At 51.3% G+C, this 19,013-nt stretch overlaps 1 protein-coding gene across 4 annotated transcripts in view; it reads left to right on the top strand.

Moving 5' to 3' along the window:
• CAPZB (capping actin protein of muscle Z-line subunit beta) overlaps nucleotides 1–19,013 on the top strand; it is a 127,654-nt gene that overhangs the window by 39,204 nt on the left and 69,437 nt on the right. For 2 of the 4 annotated variants that reach the window (XM_045999081.1, XM_045999086.1), the window contains exon 1: nucleotides 2,660–2,692. The exons of 1 other annotated variant lie outside the window; for it this stretch is intronic. In XM_045999081.1, the coding sequence (XP_045855037.1) occupies nucleotides 2,675–2,692 (18 nt within the window). In that variant the 5' untranslated portion in view covers nucleotides 2,660–2,674. Of the gene's footprint in view, nucleotides 1–2,659; nucleotides 2,693–12,183; nucleotides 12,192–13,391; nucleotides 13,396–19,013 lie in introns of those variants that run through there. One more of the 4 variants, XM_045999096.1, reaches the window with a different exon arrangement.

The following is a 19,013-nucleotide window of genomic DNA, read 5'->3' on the forward strand; positions in this document are numbered from 1 at the left end:
CCCTGTCAGCAGGCCTTGAAGCCTGCAAGAGCCTGGCTTAGTTGGCAGCTGGGGCTTAACATACATTGGTGTTGCCCGATAGAAAACACACACACACACACACACTTTTTCTTATGGAAAATTTCAAGCATGTAATGTAATGAACCTCCTCCATCTTACCTGTCGCCCTGGCCAGTGTTGTATCCTCTGTGCCCACCCACTCCACCCTCCCGTAGCTTAAATTAGTTCAAATCAGATCCTCTGGTTTAATGAGCAATCTGGGCAACCATTCTGAGAACAAAATTTTCCTACACTCTGTACTGAAGTCTGAGCAAAGAGTGAATGATTGCTGGCTTTTTTTTTTTTTTTTAAATTGTCAGTTTAAACCCCCCCCCTTTTTTTTTTAAATTTAAAAACTCTACCTTTTGGGATGCCTGGGTGACTCAGTTGGTTAAGCATCTGCCTTCGGCTCAGGTCATGATCCAGGGTCCTGGGATCAGGCTCCTTACTCAGCGGGGAGCCTGCTTCTCTCTGTGCCTGCAGCTGCCCCTGCTTGTGCGTGGGCATGCGTGTTCTCTCTCTCTCTCTCCCCCTCTCCCTCTCTCACTAATAAATAGTATCTTAAAAAAAATAAACTTGGGGCGCTTGGATGGCTCAGTGGGTTGAAGCCTCTGCCTTCAGCTCAGGTCATGATCCCAGGGTCCTGGGATGGAGCCCCGCATCAGGCTCTCTGCTCAGCAGAAAGCTTGCTTCCTTCTCTCTCTCTCTCTGCCTGCCTCTCTGTCTACTTGTGATCTCTGTCTGTCAAATAAATAAATAAAATCTTTAAAAAAAAAAAGAATGTTTAAAAAATAAAGTCTAGCTTTTTTGGTGATAAAATGCATGCCCCTTGTAATTGCAAATCACCACGGAGTTTACAAAGATAATAAACCCCACCCCCCTCCCCAGGGGGCCCCATGTGGAGAGAGCCACTGTGATGGTTTTAGAGGGCCCTTGTGCACGCCTTGCTTGTGCTCTTACATGGGAGGCCGCCACCTCCTTTGCGTTCTGCTCTGGGGCCCCCGTCAAGCCACCCCGCACCCGGATCTCCACTGCGTCTGACTCTTTGGAGCCTGGGGAGAGTCTGAAGTCAGTAGTTCTGCAGTTCTGAGTTCTGATGTGTGGGGTCAGGAGGGGTGCACACACTCATCACCGCCCTCCAGCCGGTGTTCTGTAGACACGTGATGGGTGCCCACCAAAAGGAATTAAAATGACTGGGCTGCACCCCACTCTCGCTGGGTGCACAGAGCCTTCCGCTTCTGCCTTGAACCCTGCCTCTCCCTGGGCTGGCAGGGTGACAAAACCGAGCCCCACAGGAAGTGGAGTGCTTCCGGGTGCACCTCCTATACGCCCTCTACTTCCAAGAAAAGTCCCCAGGCAGATGAACTCCTGTGTGCCGGGTGTCCCTGCCCTCTGAATGTGGGGGAGGGGGGACACGGCCGCAGGAAACCGAGAAAGTGCATGGCGAAGTACCTGGGATTCAGTCTTCTAGAGTTTCCAAACCTGCTTATTTTATGTTACGTATATTTTTAAAATTCATTAGCTCTTCTTTGAAAGCATAGTTTTTAATGTAATAGCCTGTAAGAATGGTCGTGTAAGGGGGACCCAGAGTAGAGTTGGGCGCAGTAACACCTGTTGGGACGTTCGTTCTGAGTCCCTTTGCCGAGGGGACTGCAGCCTGGATGTCTGTGGACTTTTCCTCCGTACAGTGTTCGTTGGTGTAAGAGCCACACGTCCTGGCCCCGCGGCAGCTTGGATCCAGTGGTCGCCATCCAGGACAGCCGGCTCTGGGCTGGGCTGGCGTTTGCCCTTCACTGCGAGGGCGGTTGGACTGAGCGGCCAGGGTTGGATTTCAGGAGAAGTGCACCGTGTACATAAAAGAGCAAATTATTTTTACATCGTCTCTCCCAGCCTCTCTGTCTAAGACGTAGTCATGACAAACCATCCTTTATTAAAGCGTTTCGTGGATGATTGTACCTCCAAGTACTTCCGAAGCGGCTTATTGGACTTGTCAGTAACGGGTGGTTTTTACTTCAGCTGTGGGGACAGTTGGGAGCCACCCCTACCAGGGCCTGTCGTGCTCTCTCCTGGCTGGCCCAGGCTGTGACAGCAGCTGGGGACGCTGCTGAAGCGTTTGTGGTGAGACCTTGACCCCCTCAGCCAGCCAGCGAGCAACGCAGTGCAGCCGCGCCAGGTGCTGCGTCTAGCGGGACTTAAGATCTGGAGCGAGTGGGGTACAGTACGCACTCCGCATCAGTGCCGCCGACCCTGGGGGCGCTGGATGGAGGGGGCGGGCTGCTCTGTGGGCGAGGACGCAGGACTGTGAGGGCCGGCTTCAGGCATCTGGAGGGACGTCGTGTGGCCCGGACCTGGCATGACTCGGGCCTGTCCTGGGGGTGGCGCGCAGTCCCGCAGGTGGGTAGAAGTTTCAGGCGGAAGAGCAGCTGTGTGCAAACAGGCTGCTCTGGACCATCCGGCAGGAGCTGCGGGGCCCAGAGCCGAGGGGGCTTGGCGAGGGTGGGGGGTGGGGGGCTCTCGGCGCACTAAAACTCTGACCTTCTGGATTCTTTAAGATCGACAGATCTTGAACTCAAAGACTTTCACTGGCTGATGCCATCTCTTCCCACATGAATACAGATGTGGGTAGTTTCGGCACATGGCCGTCTCATATAAGGTTAGTCTCATAACTTTTATTCCTTTGCAGTGGGGCGGTTTCTTGCTTTATCTCACTTCTCCCATGTGGGAGTTTTGGGGATCCCTTCCAGGAGACGTGTTGTTTCCCACTCCGATGCCCTACCTCCAGGCCAGAAGACCTCTTTCCCACAGGACCTTCTTACCTGGGATGTGCCACCGTGTCCCCTGTCTCTTTGGACTTGGGTGGTCTTGGGCAGAAACTGCTGATTTTTACGTCCCTGGAGAAGTCTTCCTGGCTGCGGAGGCCATCGGTTTCCTGTCCTTCATGAGAAGCGGTTTCGACCCCTGCCCCCTTGCTCGACATTTAATCTTCCTCTGAGAATCAGCTAAGCTGTTTTCCCCAGTTGGGGGAGACCCCAGTGTTGACCACCGGCTTGCGGTTGGCTAAAAGGGAGACGGTGAGAAAGCGAGTGGGCAGTTCTTGCTAACGACCTTGAAGGCTGCTGAGGACCTGTCACCTTTTGGTGGGGAGTTGGGCAGACATCCGTGTTACCACCTTCTCTGAGCAACATGCTGTGCTTGAGAGCTGACGTCTTATGTGGCCCTTCTTGTGCTGAATCTCGCTATAGCCAAGGACACAGGAAAGTGGAAAAGGGGGCACAGCTCTGGGTCTGGTCCTTGCTGCGTACATAAGCTTGGGTGCGTCCTGTGCACTCTCTGGCCTTCAGCTCCCCGGAGAGCCGTGGGAAGCGTTGATGGTCACTTTTCCAGAAGACTTGGGGGGGCCACTCGGCACTGAGACGCCTGAGAAGGTCTCTCTTCACTCAGCATGCTCTGGGTTTCCTCAATCTTACTTCCTAATTGAATTTTCTCATTCAAACCTGCTTTCCCGCGGCTGTCAGGCACCAGGGTACTTTTGAGGTGGTAGAAACACGGCCGGCTCTCCATTTTTTATTCTTTTCTCCCAACCTGATTGAGGAGTAATTGAAGTACGCTAGTTGGCACGTAGTTAAAGTGGACAGTTTGAATCGTTGCTGTTTGTTTTGTGATAACACGGAACATCTGCCTCCCGGCGCTTGCCTTCCTCCCGTGTCCGATCCTGCACTCCCGAGCTTTCCAGAAACCTCTTAGGAAGCAGGGATTCCAGCTGGCAGAGCTGTAACAAGTGTTTCCATAAGCATTCCCACGATCCTTTAAGTGAGGAGCGTGACCTCGGAACCATGTGCCCGTTCCCCTCCCCTGATGAAGGCGGCGGCAGGAGGTAAGAACAATACCAGGACGGCTGGGCCCGCGCTGCCGTCTGGGGCACAGCCGGGGAGCTGAGCCTCCGTGGGCCGTCCAACACGGCCGTTCTTCTGGGATTCCAGGGTCAGGAGGGGAGAGTGAATGGATTTGCACCTTCACGTTAGAGCGGAGAGAACTCGCAGAACAGCCCCCTCTGCTTTTCCACGCTCTCCTGCGGTGCCTTCCGTTGGTTGTGGGCGCACAACTGGGGAGCTAAGTGCAAGACAGTTGGCAAACGAGGGGCGCCCGGGCGGCTCCAGCGGTTAAGCATCTGACTCTTGGTCTCAGCTCAGGTCTCCATCTCAGGGTTCTGAATTCAAACTCAGCATTGGGCTCCTCTTTCTTGAGAAGAAAAAATTGGCAACTAAAGCGAAGACGCTTTCTGTTTTGTTGAAGCTCTCGCACCAGGGCGTTTTCAGCTTGCTTTGCTGGGCCCCTGGTGAACTGTTCCTCAGCTTCCCTCGGCTGGTGGGAAGGGTGTTCCCCTGCCCGTTGGGTTCAGTTCCTAATCACTTCTGCAGTGGTGGAGCTTGCCCGTCCGTGCCAGGTTTCCATGAGCCCGAGTGGAAGGGACAGGCAGCGACTGATGTTACCGTTTATTTTATTAGAATTAGTGAGCTCCCCAGTGGAAACCTTGTTTAGGAAGGTGTGCCTCCTGGACCTCGGGGGCATGCCTTGGGCTGTGACTGTCTTCTTTATCTGCAGGTGAGGAAGGGGCCAGCACCGACTAGAGGTGGGGAGGGGAGCTGCACCCCAGCCCCTGAGTTGGTCAGCACCTGTCCTCAGCTTGCTCCCTACCCTGCTCTGAGAAGCGGGATGTGAGGGCCTTTGGCCTGAGCCACAGTGATATTTCTTTTCTTCCCTTCTTTCTTTCTTTCTTTATTTATTTGACAGATCACAAGCAGGGGGAGCAGCAGGGAGAGGGAGAAGCAGGCTTCCCGCCAAGCAGGGAGTCCAGTGTGGGGCTCCATCCCAGGACCCCAGGACCATGACCTGAGCCGAAGGCAGACACTTAACGACTAAGCCACCCAGGCGCCCCCACAGTGACATTTCTTGTATTCATGAAGCCCTTACTGACTTTATGACTTTAGGGCTCTTATGATAAGACTCTTTACCTTTTTTTTTTTTTTAAGATTTTATTTATTTATTTGAGAGAGAGATAGTGAAAGAGACACCAGCAGCAGGGACAGAGGGAGAAGCAGGTTCCCCACTGAGCAGAGAGCTCAATGCGGGACTCGATCCCAGGACCCTGAGATCATGACCTGAGCTGAAGGCAGACGCGCAACCGACTGAGCCATCCAGGTGCCTCAAGACTCTTTACTTTTCAGGAAAGCTCGTGGTGGATTTTAACATCTGGATGAGGAACAGCCTTTACCATGGGATGGGAAGACCTTGTTCTGAGAAATCGAGCCTTCGGGTTCATAAAGAACTGTCCTCTAAGCCATCCTTGGGTTGCCACGTCATGGAGGTCTGTGCTGAATTAGCATCAAGCCTGGGCCAGCCCTCCTTCAAAGGGACAGGGAGGCCATGGGGCTGTGCAGGCAGAGCCCTCCCCGGTGCTCACAGCCACCACCATGCCCGAGGAGCCCAAAATCCAGGATTGTGTTCTCTAGAGGTTGGCAGAAGACCAGAGAGCCCTTGATTTTCAAATTTTAAATGATATCCTTTTATTTTTTCCCCCTTCCTCTTCTCTGTTGACTTAACCTATAAAGTTTCTGGAGCAGTGACTACATCCCACGTATGTGCTAAGTGCTGTATACAGAATCCCCAAACTTGATCCTGCAGATGTGCCGGTACTACCCCTCTAGTCATAGCATGGGAAACCTGAGGCCCAGGACAGTTTGGTAACTTGTCCAGGGTCACACAGCTGGAATCTGATGCACCCAGGATTTGAATGCAGACCCCCCCCCCCGCCCCGCCAAACCTGTATCCTCACCTGGAGTGCGACAAGATCGCCATCCTCCCTTGCCACCAGCTGGCCAAAGGGGATGCGGAATGACCGCTCCTCTTCCTTTGGAGACTGGGGAACCGGGAGGTGGCAGGAGTCCTTAGGACACAGAGCACGGGGGCGGCAGGTGTGTGACTGCCAAACAGCCCGGGGAGGTGCTTGGGCACGCCAGCTTTGGGGTTGGGGGGACCTGTCTTTGAACCCCTGCTTCAGCACGCTCGTGCAGGTAACACTCCCTGGGGCACCGTCTCCACATCTGATAGGAACGCTAGTTGTGACCTTCCAGGAGTGTGTTTTCAGATCTAGTGAGATCTTGGCATAGAATCCTTAGAACAACACCTTAATGCGTTTTAGCCTTGACGTCCGAGGTCCGAGCCCACCGTGGTGTAACTGCTCAGTGGAGACTGGTGGTTGCCTCTAGTGGTTGTGTTTGTGGGCGCTGGAGGTGGTCGGCACGACCGCACCCACTGTTGGGGCTTAGTAGTTCCTGGTTGCGAGATTCTTGGATCTGGAAGTTGCTGCTTCCCTTCCTTTCATTCTTTCTGCTTGTTGCATGTCAGCTCCTTACTCGCCCGCCCCCGAGTTTCTTGAGACGAGAGACCCGAGCATTCAGGTAAGGTGGACGAGAAAGATTTGAGCCTATGAAACTGTCTTGGTGGCGAGAGAGACACCAGCTCTAAGGAGACGTGTGTGTTGATGGAGGAGTAGTTTTCACTCCTACAGATCACTTACTTCCGTCTAGCCCAGAAGAACCAAAAAGAAGTGGCCTGGCCCTGATTTGATTTTCACACTCTTTTTCCAGGCGACCAGCTTGGAAGCATGTGTTTTAATTCTGCATAGGAACGTTTGGTTCTCGTGCGCTCTGGAACTAAATGCTGTGTAAGAGGAAGGGGATGGTGTCTTTCTTGATGTAGCTCGGGAGCCATGCTCCTTTCTTTTCAGCCACTTCTGCGGGTGGCCCTTTAAAACAGTACAGCAAGGTAGGTACTAGTGGTACTCGCATTTAGCAGGTGAAGCCGTTGAAGCTCATAGTCTCGTCTGTCTTCCATGGTCCTTTGCCCGCCACCGACTGGCAAGGTAATCTGTTGTAGGTCTTAGATATTGAAGCCAGAAGGCCCTCGTTTTTAGACATCTCTCTGCTTAGCTTGCTGACAGCCAGAAGGGAGGAGCTTTAAGACTGATCCTGGGCTAGATTTGCAAACGTGTCACAGGTTGGTAACGTGTCGTCATGAAAGCACACAAAAGCTTTGGCAATGTGTTGGGAGTGCCGGGGGGCCGGTCATTGGTGCAGGACTCTGTTGTACTATGTCGTGGCTGTGGTGGCCCCGCAGAGGCTGGTAGCCCTAAGAAGGAGCTGCCCTTGAGTTGCACAGGACAAGCAGAGGTTGGAGAGCCTTCCGTGTTTGTTCATATCTGGAACAGGGCGTCGGGAACCCAGGAAAGAAGTGAGCCAAGTGCTTTGCTTTATGGGTAAGCGTTGTGTTCGTCTTTTCCTCAAGCCTCCCATAAGGCAGAAGGCTGCACGGCCCCGTTTTAGATGAAATTCTTGGATCAATGGAGCCTTTGTTTTCTCCAGATCCTTTGGATCTGGATCTTGCTTTACCGTCACGATTTGTCTGCTTGCAACATTACAGGTCAGACCCAAGGTCTCCCCCACACCTTTGGAAGCCACGTACTTGTGTCATTGGTGTAAACCCATGGTGAATTGTTCAGTTTCATCCAGGCCATCTTATAAATCAGTGTGGGAGAAGGTTTATGTGAATTGGCTACTGCTTTAAAGATTATTTATTTATTTGACAGAGATCACAAGTAGGCAAAGAGGCAGGTGGGGGCGGAGGGGTGGGAAGCAGGCTCCCTGCTGAGCAGAGAGCCCAATACGGGGCTCGATCCAAGGATCCTAGGATCATGACCTGAGCCAAAGGCAGAGGCTTTAACCCACTGAGCCACCCAGGCATCCCTGAATTGGCTACTTCTGCTGTGAAAAAGGGAGTCTGCTTTTCTTAGCATTCATCAGTGAACATGTGGGTGATGTTTTCCCCAAACTTTTCTTTTTTTAATTCCTATTTGGAATACCGTGACCTTCTGCTTTAATCATCTTCCACTTACATGAAAGGCTTCTTGAAGTTTTTGTGCCGTCGAGGTAGGAATGGACGGTGTGTATGACTTCCGTGGAAGATGTCTCAGGATTGCCCCTGATTACATGTCTAACTCCTAGCCAACAAAGTGGAAGGATTAGAAGCTCGTTACGTGACACCGGTCAGGAACGTGCGGAGGCAGCAGCTGTAGACATCTGTGAAGCGTTAATGATCAGACAGTAGGTAATGGTGCACGTCTTCCAAAAGGGTCCAGGAAACCATCAGCCAGAGGAACTGTCTGAAAAAGGTGTTAGTGTTTTCGAGAAATCCACCCATTGGTGATACACGTGTTTGTGAGAATCGAGTGTAATCCAGGGTGACAGGAGACTGGCCCAGCCTGGGAGAAGAGACTCACCCTAACTGATTTTGGGAGCTGGTAAGCCATCTCCAGAAGTCATTTGAAATTTTTTTTTTTTTTTTAGTTTGGGTTTTTAAATATTCACTAGAGAGTGTTCAGTCCTGGGAGGTAGGTAGGTGTGTGTGTGCTGTGTCCTTCTCTGTCATTCAGTGCTTGGGATCTGGGACCAGACACTTAACTTTTCTGAGACTTGGTTTGCCATCTGCAAAACTGGGATGAGAGTACCCATCTCATGGAGCTGTGGTGAGGCTTTCCCAAACCCACACGTGTAGGGCCTGGTTCCTGGTATGCCCCTAAGTTTGGCTTCTTAGGGTTCTTGATAAAGAATGACTAATCTGGAAAATAAAATTATATGGACCATATAGAAGTGTTCTTTGAAACAACATCATTCTAGGGCGCCTGGGTGGCTCAGTTGCTTAAGCGTCTGCCTTCATATCAGGTCATGGTCTCAGGGTCCTGGGATCAAGCCCCTCATTGGCCTGTCTGCTCAGCGGGGAGTCTGCTTCTCCCTCTTGCTTAACAATGCGTGCTCTCTTTCTCTCAAATAAATAAAATTTTTAAAAAATAAACAAAACACCATTGTTCTAATATCACAAAATTGTATTAAAAATAGTGGTTTTCGGGGCGCCTGGGTGGCTCAGTCGTTAAGCGTCTGCCTTCGGCTTAGGTCATGATCCCAGGGTCCTGGGATCAGGCCCCGCACCAGGGCTCCCTGCTTCTCCCTCTCCCACTCCCCCTGCTTGTGTTCCCTCTCTCCCTGTGTCTCTTTCTGTCAAATAATAAAATCTTGAAAAAAGTGGTTTTGGGGGTATGAATCTATTCCCAGTCTTTAATTTTGATTTAGAATTACACTGTAAGCAGACAGCCCAAAACTGTATAATGAAGAGACTTGTTTTCTGGTCTTGGTTCATTTGCTTTTTAGTTATATGATAAGTCTGAATTAGTTTTTTAAGACTGGGCCTCAGTCTTTCTCACTTTTAAAAGAAGTTGCTGATTAGATGGTTTCTAAGGCTCTCTAGCTAAACATTTCTCTCGGATTCTGCATCTTAAACAATCTGGAGAGGTAGAGGGAGGCACACCCAAGATAAAATGCTCCACTTCCCCCAGCTGGCCAGTTAGCAGGGCCAAGAGCAGTGCGTAAGAAATCTGGCAGACGAGGTCCCGTCAGTTGTCATCTGACCTGGGGTGTTTGCCTGTGCAGGCTCCTCCCCTCTGCTGTGCGTGGCAGTCTTCGAGAGCCCGCAGCCGCTGCCTTTGAGTGGAGTGTGGATCAGTAGCCGGGGTCAGTGCCTAGGATAGCTTGCTGGAGTATGGGCAGGGGCAGCTGCAGGAGGAGAAAGGCTTCTGCCTCGCGGGGGGGGTGGGGTGGTGGGGTGGTGCGCCTGCGGGCCGCACCTGTGCTGCCTCCCCTGGCTAAGCCCAGATCCTCTCTGCCATTCAGAAGGTGCTCCACACTCGGGACTCGAGGGCTGATGCCTTGTTGAGAATTTTTGCCATTCCACCAAGTTTACCGATGAACTTCAATCCCTGCAGAGAAACCATTCTGTGTTCTGCGGTTACAGGGTTTTGGGCCGTAAACACTGAGTGGGTATCCAAAACCTTTTTTTTTTCCTTTTAACCCATGTTCCAGCAAGGCTATAGCTCCACCTGCTGAGCTGATTCGTTTGGGATCTTATCCTGAAGGGCGATGTGTAAGGGGGACGTCAGCTGGTGGCCCTTGGAGCATGTGACACAGAGCCTCCGTCGGGGTTGCTCAGTTTCGCTCTGGAATGAATGTACGAGGGAGAGAGGCACTTGGAGATCATCGCTGCTGGGTGGGGAGTCCAGGTCATCTGGGGACTCTCTGAGGGCTGTCCCCCTTGTTTGCTTTCAGTGGCCTCGATGGGCCTGGGAACAGCAGTAAATATAGAGAAGCTGAATTGGTGGAGATACTCCTTGAAGCTGTCCTGTCCAGAGGGCTTCAGAAAGAAAGCCGAACCAGGAGAGGATGGCACATAACAGAGGAAAGATCTTTTGGGGGTGAATATGAATATGGAATTTGATCCAGTCTTCCCTGTCATTTGGCGTGAGGGGAGCTGTGGGGTGGGAGTTGCGGGAATCTGCCCTCCTTTGTTGGTGCTTCATGACTTGGAAACGGAAATAACACTCCGCCTGCCTTGCTGGAGACTCCTGGCAGCCTAAATGGAAAACCTGTGTCAAAGGAGCAACAAATCAGGGAGGAAAGGGCCCTTGAGCCCCCACAAACTGTTGTGTAAAAGTCAGAGCAGATAAGCCCTGTGCCTTGCCCTCCGGGAAGATCCCTGCACTTAGTGGAGGATGGGCTGCGGGGGGGGGGGGGGGGGGGGGGGGGGGGGGGCGCACATGCGGTGCCAGACACAGCGCCTCATCCCTCCCCTCCTGCGGCAGTGGGGGGCCTGTCCTCAGGCTCAAACAGCAGGACTCTGAGGGATTAAGCCACGACAGGAGCTCCACCCTGCAGGTGCAGTAGAAGAATGGGAATTTTTATTGTTATTAGAGCACTTCTGTGCCTTCAGAGTTTGGACTTCTTTGGAAAACCCGTGGACCCCTAACCTAAGAAAACTGTGTGCATACACATGTACACACACACACACACACACCCATACACCCATTCATGCATGTACAGCTCTGCCTGCATACACACACATGCCCCTGCTTTCACACATACGCATACACACACACCGCTACCTTCTCTCACTCACACACACACACACACACACACACACACCCCTCTACAAACTGTCAAGGTGCTCACGAGCTGTGGGGCAGTGACTGTACCCTTTTAAGTTAAGAACCTGTGATGTACTCCTTCCATCAAAGTTGATTTGGTTTTGATTTCGGTTTTTTAAAACAAGAGTGGATTTCCAGTTTCCACATTCATAGTAGAATAGAAGCAGCGTATTAGATGGGGAAGTGTAGTGCAGAGAAATGTAAAAGCTGACGTGGGGCCATGTTCGAGGAATGATTATTGCTAAAGGTGTCCCCCTGCCAGGGAGAAACGGTGTAACTGTGTCCTCTGCTTTGTCCTCTTTGTAAGCACACGGACCCTGCAGAACACCTTAGAAGGTGTCCCATCTTTCAGGATTAAAACAGAGCCAGTACTCTGCTATCCCTGGAGGGGCTCCCCGCTCCCCCGTGATCGCAGGAGGGGCGGCATGATGGCAGTTCTCGTGTTGAGCAGGGGGGGTGGCGTCCTTCTTTTCTGCTGCTTTGTCCTGGCGGCCTTCTTCAGTCTCCTTGAGGGCAGGGACCACGTCTGACTACTCCAGCGCTGTGTCCCCAGTGCCCGCCCGTCACTCACACGGTTGCTCAGGGACTGAATGGATTGAGGTAGGAAACCTGTCAGTGTGAAGACAGCGGCTCACGTTCTGACTTTGTGACCTTGCCACACTTCCTCAGAACCATCCGTAAGGTGAGAGGGCTGGACTTTGGTGAGCTCGGAAGGCCTGTCCTGGGACCCTAATAGATTTGTTTGAGAGCAGAGACTTGTAAAGGCACCAAGTTTCCAGAGTGATCAAGGTCACCTGGGCCCTGCCTCCGAGTCATTGGCTATAAGATGGTTACTTCGCGTTGTGTGGTTTCCCCCTCGGTTTTTAGAAACGGACGTGGATCCAGCTGTGAGGAGGAGCCCAGACAGTGGAAGGGGCTTCATCTGCCACGTGGGCTTTCACTGTGGGTTTGGTTCGCTCGACAGAGGGTCCTGGGCTTGCCTGTGGGAAGGAGAGGTCAGCCAGAGGGAATGCTAGTGTCTGTGTCTTGCGAGCTGGCTCCCTCTGCGCAGGGCCCTCGCCGCCACGTCCCTCCTGGAAGAGTCAACGTGGGGGGCAGTCAGGCAGCGGAAGAAACACTTTTCTTTTTGTTAACCCACATGGGCAGTTTTCCAGAGCGACCTGCAGATGGCCTGGGGGCTGCGCTGGCTGGTGACTCCCCGTGTCGCCCCCAGCACAACTCTTTCCTGAGCCACGTGGCAGAAGACAGATTCAGCTCTTCCAGAGTCACTTGTCGGGTCACAGATTAGACAAGACGAGCCAGGGTCACGCCAGCCTCCGTAAATCTGTGGGAGATCACCCTGGGCTCCAGCACAGTTTACCTTTGTGCTGTCTGTGAAGTAAGAACTTGCTAAGCCTCTCGGGAATGCAAACGAGTGAAGGTCTTGATGAACTTGAGAGCAGACTGGAAAGGCCTTGAAGCTTCAGGTTGTGGTTTACATATCGAGTGCCCATCTGCCTCGGCCACCGCCGGAGCAGGCCAAGCAGGACTTGTGCTCAAAAATCCATGCAGGGCAGTTACTGGCTGTCTTTGAAATTACAAAGTGTGTTTTGAAAAGGGCACACGGAAACCATACACACACCAGCGAGGTTTCAGCTGTCTTCTAGCAGGCGGTCCCTGCTAGAAAACAGAGCCCTCTCCAACTTCTTGGGCTTCCTCCCCTTTCCAGTAAGTACTCTCCTCCTGTCTGTCCTGCCTCTTAAAGGCCCTGACCCTTCCTTCCCTCTGGCCGCACTGTCCCCCCACACCAGTGACACCCTTCTGTATCGGTTATTATTGCCAACTGACAGAACTACCCCCCGAACCTGGTGACTTGAAACAACAGTAATCATTATGTCCGGTGCTTGCTTGCTTTTTTTTTAAAGATTTTATTTATTTATTGGCAGAGACCACAAGTAGGCAGAGAGGCTGGCAGAGAGAGAGGAGGAAGCAGGCTCCCTGCCGAACAGAGAGTCCGATATGGGGCTCGATCCCAGGATCCTGGGATCATGACCTGAGCCGAAGGCAGAGGCCCTAACCCACTGAGCCACCCAGGAGCCTCTGTCTGGTGCTTTCTGTGGGTCAGAAATTGAAGAGGGCCTTCCTTGGGTGGTGGTTCTGGCTTGGGGTCTCAAGCTGTTGCAGTCAGACAGCTGAAGCTGGAAGAGGGGCATCTGGGGGGCTGGCTGAGAGTCTCATGGTCCCTTCCTGTGGCTTTCCTGTGCGGGCCGGTTGGGCTTCCTCACAGCATGGCTGCCACTTGGGGCCCCAAGCCCGAGTGTTCAGCCAGCAAGGTGAGAAATGAATGGGTTTTTATGGCTTGGCCTCAGAAATGACACATCATCAGTTCTGCTATTCTCGGTCGATAGAAACAGCTGCCAGAGCTCTACCATATCCAAGGAGGGGAACGTAGACCCCACCTCTCAGTGGGAAGAGTGTCAGAGGAGCATGCTGGGTGAGGGCTCTCCTTTTGGCCGTTTTGGGACAGTGTAATCTGTGTAACCTTCTGAGACACACGGCTGTTCCTGTTCCTCCTCCGTGTAGGGGCTCCCAGTCTCTCTGAAAAGGTAGATTTTAAAGTTGTCAAGGCCAGGGAACATGGCACAGAAGCCTTCCCTACAAAGGAGACCCAGCTGCCCGAAGACAGGAGAGGAGGTCTTGGGCCTGGGCCTGGAGCCCACTCAGGAACCTGCTGCCCTCTGAGCCATCTTGGGGGGAACCAGCCTGACTGTGGGCCCCTGGCGACAAGGCCCTGGTCCCCTCCCAGTGCCGCGCCTTCCTCCTGCGTGGGCCTCACTGTGCACGTTTATCCCACTGCAGCCGCAGGAGAGTGTGTGTGTGTGTGTGTGTGTGTGGTGTGTGTGTGTGTGTGTGTGTACGCACGCACGCCTGGGTGCACGTGGCCGGTGACAGCTGGCTCAGGCACCCTTCTCTTGAGAAATCTTTTGAGGTTTCCTACACCCATAAATATCCTCCTCACTGTAACTTGGTTCATTTTTTTGTGGGTAGGTGTGTTCACTGTATTAGACTTTGAGTTTCTCACAGGTTGGGACAAGTCCTGTCCTTTCAGCCTCAGGGCTGAATAATTGTTTGATGAGGATTTCCAAATTGGTCTGTGCCCTTTGACTTCATTTAGTAGGACCGGGTTTTTAGTACCTGCACGTGATGGACAGCACTGACATGTGTCTGAGTTCCCTAGGAGATTTTGGAAGTGGTAGTGTTTTATTCAGCTTATCATTCTGAAAAATGGTTCTGTTCTAGTCTGTATTAACAGTTGTTTTACTTGTTGTAGGGTGATTGGAGCAGTTTGTGCTTTTTCTAGAAGTCCTGTGAAAAACTAGCAGAAAGTAGAGCTTTTCCTATCTTGGTTTATATGCTTAAACACCCCCCCCCCCCAGATCTCTAGAGCCCCACCAGCCTAAAGTGGGGTAACCATCCCCTTCTTAGTCTTTCATATCCTAACAAAGACTGTTCCTTGATTTCCCCCCATATGAATTTTGACCACAGCAGAAGTTCCTGAAGACGGGGATACTTTGTTCTGTTCACCATTCAGCATCAAAAACAGTGCTTGTCACCTAGGAAGCACTCAGATAATGAGTGAATGACTAATTGAATGGGGAGCGAACTCTGGAGAGGGAAGTGAAGTGGGCCATTCTTTCCCTATTTACCTTCAGCCTGGAAACCACCAGACGTGGGAGGTAGATCTGGCGAAGCACACTGTCCAAAGGAAGGATCTAGGAGCAATTCGGGGTTTGAAGGAACCATCCTGAGGAGAGTCCTTAGTCACAGGACGACTGCCCACACAATAAATAGAAAGCCAGTTAGGGACAGGAACCAGGGCGGGAACTCCACCCACCCCCACTCCCTCCATCACTGTCTCTCTGGGGTCACCCCGGTGTTGCCCGTCGTTCCAGAGGATCTGTGTTTTCTTCACTCTCCAGTGCCCTACCCTGTCTGGACCCTTCGGGGTGTGGGATGCTCCCAGGTGAAGAGCTCCGGGCCACTCTAACTTCTTACGAGCTGTCATTAAGCTTCACCACGCTGCTTCACTTCTGGGAGGCGTTTAGTCATTGCCTGCTTTAATGATAGATGTCCTTCACCCTAGGAATTTATAATGAAACATTTCCGATTAGGATTCATTGGGATTAATGCAAAATAGTAGTTAGAACATTTTCAATAGTGTTTTTTTACCGCTCTTGAATAGATCCAGTCGGACAAACAACTGCCGTTGGTGCCCTTGGGGGCAAGACTGAGCGCAGCACACTGGTTTGGGACTGTGAGCAAGGCTCCGTGCAAGGCCGGACGTGGTGTCGCTCTTCCCCAGCCGCATTATGACGGGCTCTTCCTGGATAACACACTGCTCGATTTCTAGGCTATGTGCTCTGATGTGCATTCTGGGCAAAGATTTCAGTGTAGCTAAGTTTACTTCTATCCGAATTTGTTTTTTGTTCTCAGGAAGATTATTATTATCTAGTTGAGAATGTTTCTGAAGACCACAAGTTTTTAGGGGTTATGAGTGTTCTGTGACTTAGAATTATATAGAAGATGCTTCTGTGCGTGTGTGGTTTTCTGGAGCTTTTGCTTTGATCAGAGCTAGGAGTCTGCAGTCCCCCAAAATGATTGTTTTATTTATATTTTTTAAAAAGATCTGATTTTTTTTTTTTTTTTTTTTTTTTTTTAAGTAATCTCTACACCCAGTGTGGGGCTCGGATCCAAAGTCCCGGGATTGAGAGCTGCATGCTCCACAGACTGGACCAGCCCCACACCCCCAAAATGAGTGTTTTATTTATTAGATTTTTTTTAAGATTTTATGTATTTGAGAGAGTGAGCATGGCGGGGGGGGTGGTCAGAGGGAGAAGCAGAGAGCCTGATGTGGAGCTTGATCCCGAGACCCCAGGATCATGACCTGAGCTGAAGGCAGTCGCTCAACCAACTGAGCCACCCAGGCGCCCTTATTAGATTTTACGTATGTATGTACGCACGTATGTATGTATTTTAGAAAGAGCGAGAGCATGGGTGAGTAGGGGAGAGGGAGAGAGAATCCCAAGTAGACTCCCTGCTGAGCACAGAGCCCAGTGTGGGGCTCCATCTCAGGACTTTGATATCATGATCTAAAATCAAGAGTCGGATGCTTCACTGACTAAGCCACCCAGGCACCCCCCAAGTTAGTGTTTTATTTTATTTTATTTTTTTAAGATTTTATTTATTTGACAGAGAGCGAGAGAGATCACAAGTAGGCAGAGGGGCAGGTGGGGGGTGTTGGTGGGGGAAGCAGGCCCCCCACTGAGCAGAGAGGCCAATGCAGGGCTTGATCCCAGGACCCCAGGACCATGACCTGAGCCAAAGGCGGAGGCTTAAGCCACTGAGCCACCCAGGCGCCCCCCAAGTTAGTGTTTTAAGTCATTTGTGGCATTTGGGGCCAGGTTGTTGGGGTTTGTCCTCTGCATTGTAGAAAGTTAGAAGCATCCCAGTCCCTACCCACTGGCTGCCAGTTAGCGCCTCCTCGCCGGGTGAGGACAACCGGAAGATACCCCATACATTGCCAAGTGTCTCCTGGGGGTTTGTGGGGGAGGCAGAATCAGTCCCAGTTGAGAAACACTAATATGCATCTTTTTTTCAATAGATGTGATTTTTTAGAGTAGTTTTTGGTTCACAGGAAAATCAAGCCGAAGGTGCAGAGCATGCCCTTATCTTCCCTGCCCCCACCCCTGCATGGCCTTCCCCACACTGACACCTCATAATCACTCAGTCCTTAGTCTCCATCAGGTGTCGCTCCTGGTGTCATACAGACCGTGGGTTTGGACAAATTCCTAATGAGGCGTATCCGCCGTTAGAGCAGCGCACAGAGCGGCATCGCTGTCCTAACAATCCTCCATGCTGTGCTCGGCCTGTTCATCCCTCCTCCCCTTCATCCCCTGGCGACCGCCAATCTTCTGACCATGTCCGTAGTTCACCTTTTCCCAAATGTCACGCAGTTGGAATCCTGCAGTACAGAACCTTGTCAGACGAGCTCCTTCCGCTGAGTCGTGTGCACTGAAGGTCCCTCCGTGCCTGTCCGTGTTCCGTAGCTTCATTCTTCCCAGCGCCAGGGAATAGTCCCGAGTCTGGATGGACCCCGGGTGGTTTATGCACTTTACCTGCCAAAGGACATCTTGGTTGCTTCCGAGTCTTGGCGTTGTAAATAAAGCTCTTATAAACATTTGTGTGCCAGTTTTTGTGTGGAAATAAGTGATCAGCTCCTTTGGGTAAATACCAGGGAGTGCAGTCGCTGCATCAGATGGTGAGACTGTTTAGTTTTTGTAAGAAACCGACACGCTATCTTCAGAGGTGGTTGCTTTCCGTTTTGCATTCCCACCCGCTGTGAGTCTGAGTTCCCAGTTGCTCCTGCTCCACATCCTGGTCAGCAATCAGAGTTCTGGATTTTGGCCATTCTGATAGGTGTGTAATGGGATCTCATTGTTGCTTTAATTTGCGTTTCCCTGGTGGCAAATGACGTGGAGCTTCTTTTCATATTCCTTACCATCTGTAAGTCTTCTTTAGTGAGGTGGATGTTTACGTCTTTGGCCCATTAGTTTGTATCTCTTAACTTGTTTGGAGTCATTTAGGGTTTTCTCTTCCGGCAGGGGCGTGGGGGTGTGGGGAGGGTCCACAGCCAAGTTCATGGAGTTTGAGCACAGAGTGCCACTCGCCAGTTCACAGCAACAGGGAAGACTTCAGGGTGGGGTTGAGTGGGGTAAATGTTATAAATTATATATTTTTTTTGGAAAAAGTTTTTAAAAGATTTAAAACCTGTATGTATTTACACACATACGCAGAAAATACTCCCAAACACATAACTACTGTATATTAAAAATTTTACAGATATTTAATCATTGCAGCAGCCCTGTGGAACTAGATACTGTCCCCATTTTATGGATAAATAGAGGCTCGGAGAGGTTAAGAAATTTGCCCAAGGTTATAGTTGATGAATGGCAGAACTGGAAATTGAATATAAGTCTCTCCAGAGGCAGCTCAGTGTACCTGCGTTCTCAACCCTTGCAGTGGTGTGAAAACGGCTTCCCGTGCCAGCGGGCCAGACCCAGGTCACGTGGCATCGGCTGGCATAGAAGGCATGGCGCAGGCAGGGAATTCACGGTTGCTGGAATGTTGCACTGAACAGAACAAGTGCTGTGCCATTCTGGGGTGAGTGAGTGAGTGTGTGGTGGTTTGTAGGATAGTAGCCACTTTGTTGTGAATCCCATTGTAAATGGTCCCTGATAACCACTTTCAGCAGGGGACAGGTTTGTTGTTGCTTTTTTATTTTGTTTTTAAAGATTTTATTTATTTATTTGACAGGAAGAGATCACAAGAAGGCAGAGAGGCAGGCAGAGAGAGAGAGGGAAGCAGGCTCCCTGCTGAGCAGAGAGCCGGATATGGGGCTCTATCCCAGGACCCTGGGATCATGACCTGAGCTGAAGACAGAGGCTTTAACCCACTGAGCCACCCAGGCGCTCCTGCTGTTGCTTTTTTAAAAAACAGCCTGCTGTGTACGTCCAGTCAGTTTCCTGGGAATGAAATAGCCTCCAGTTAACTTGATGTGTTAGTTCTTTGGTGAAACACAAAGTGGGTCCTTGTCCCACGGCCTGTTTGTGGTTAATATCCTGGAGTGTCGGCGGTCAGATCCGAAGGTCCGATTTTGTTACAGTCAGCTATGGCATTTCCAGGATTACTTTACGTATTTCACGAAGATTCTTTAGCGTGCTGATTTAGGTCTTTTAAAAGTCCTGAGATTGGTCTGGGCACAGATGCTGCCTCTGATGGGCAGTGTCAGCTGCCCCAGTGGCCTCAGCTCTTCTTCTTGGGGGGTGTGCCGTGGTCTTCCCTGCTCTGC

The sequence above is a fragment of the Meles meles genome, chromosome 1 (assembly GCF_922984935.1).
Source record: "Meles meles chromosome 1, mMelMel3.1 paternal haplotype, whole genome shotgun sequence".
Classification (NCBI taxonomy): domain Eukaryota; kingdom Metazoa; phylum Chordata; class Mammalia; order Carnivora; family Mustelidae; genus Meles; species Meles meles.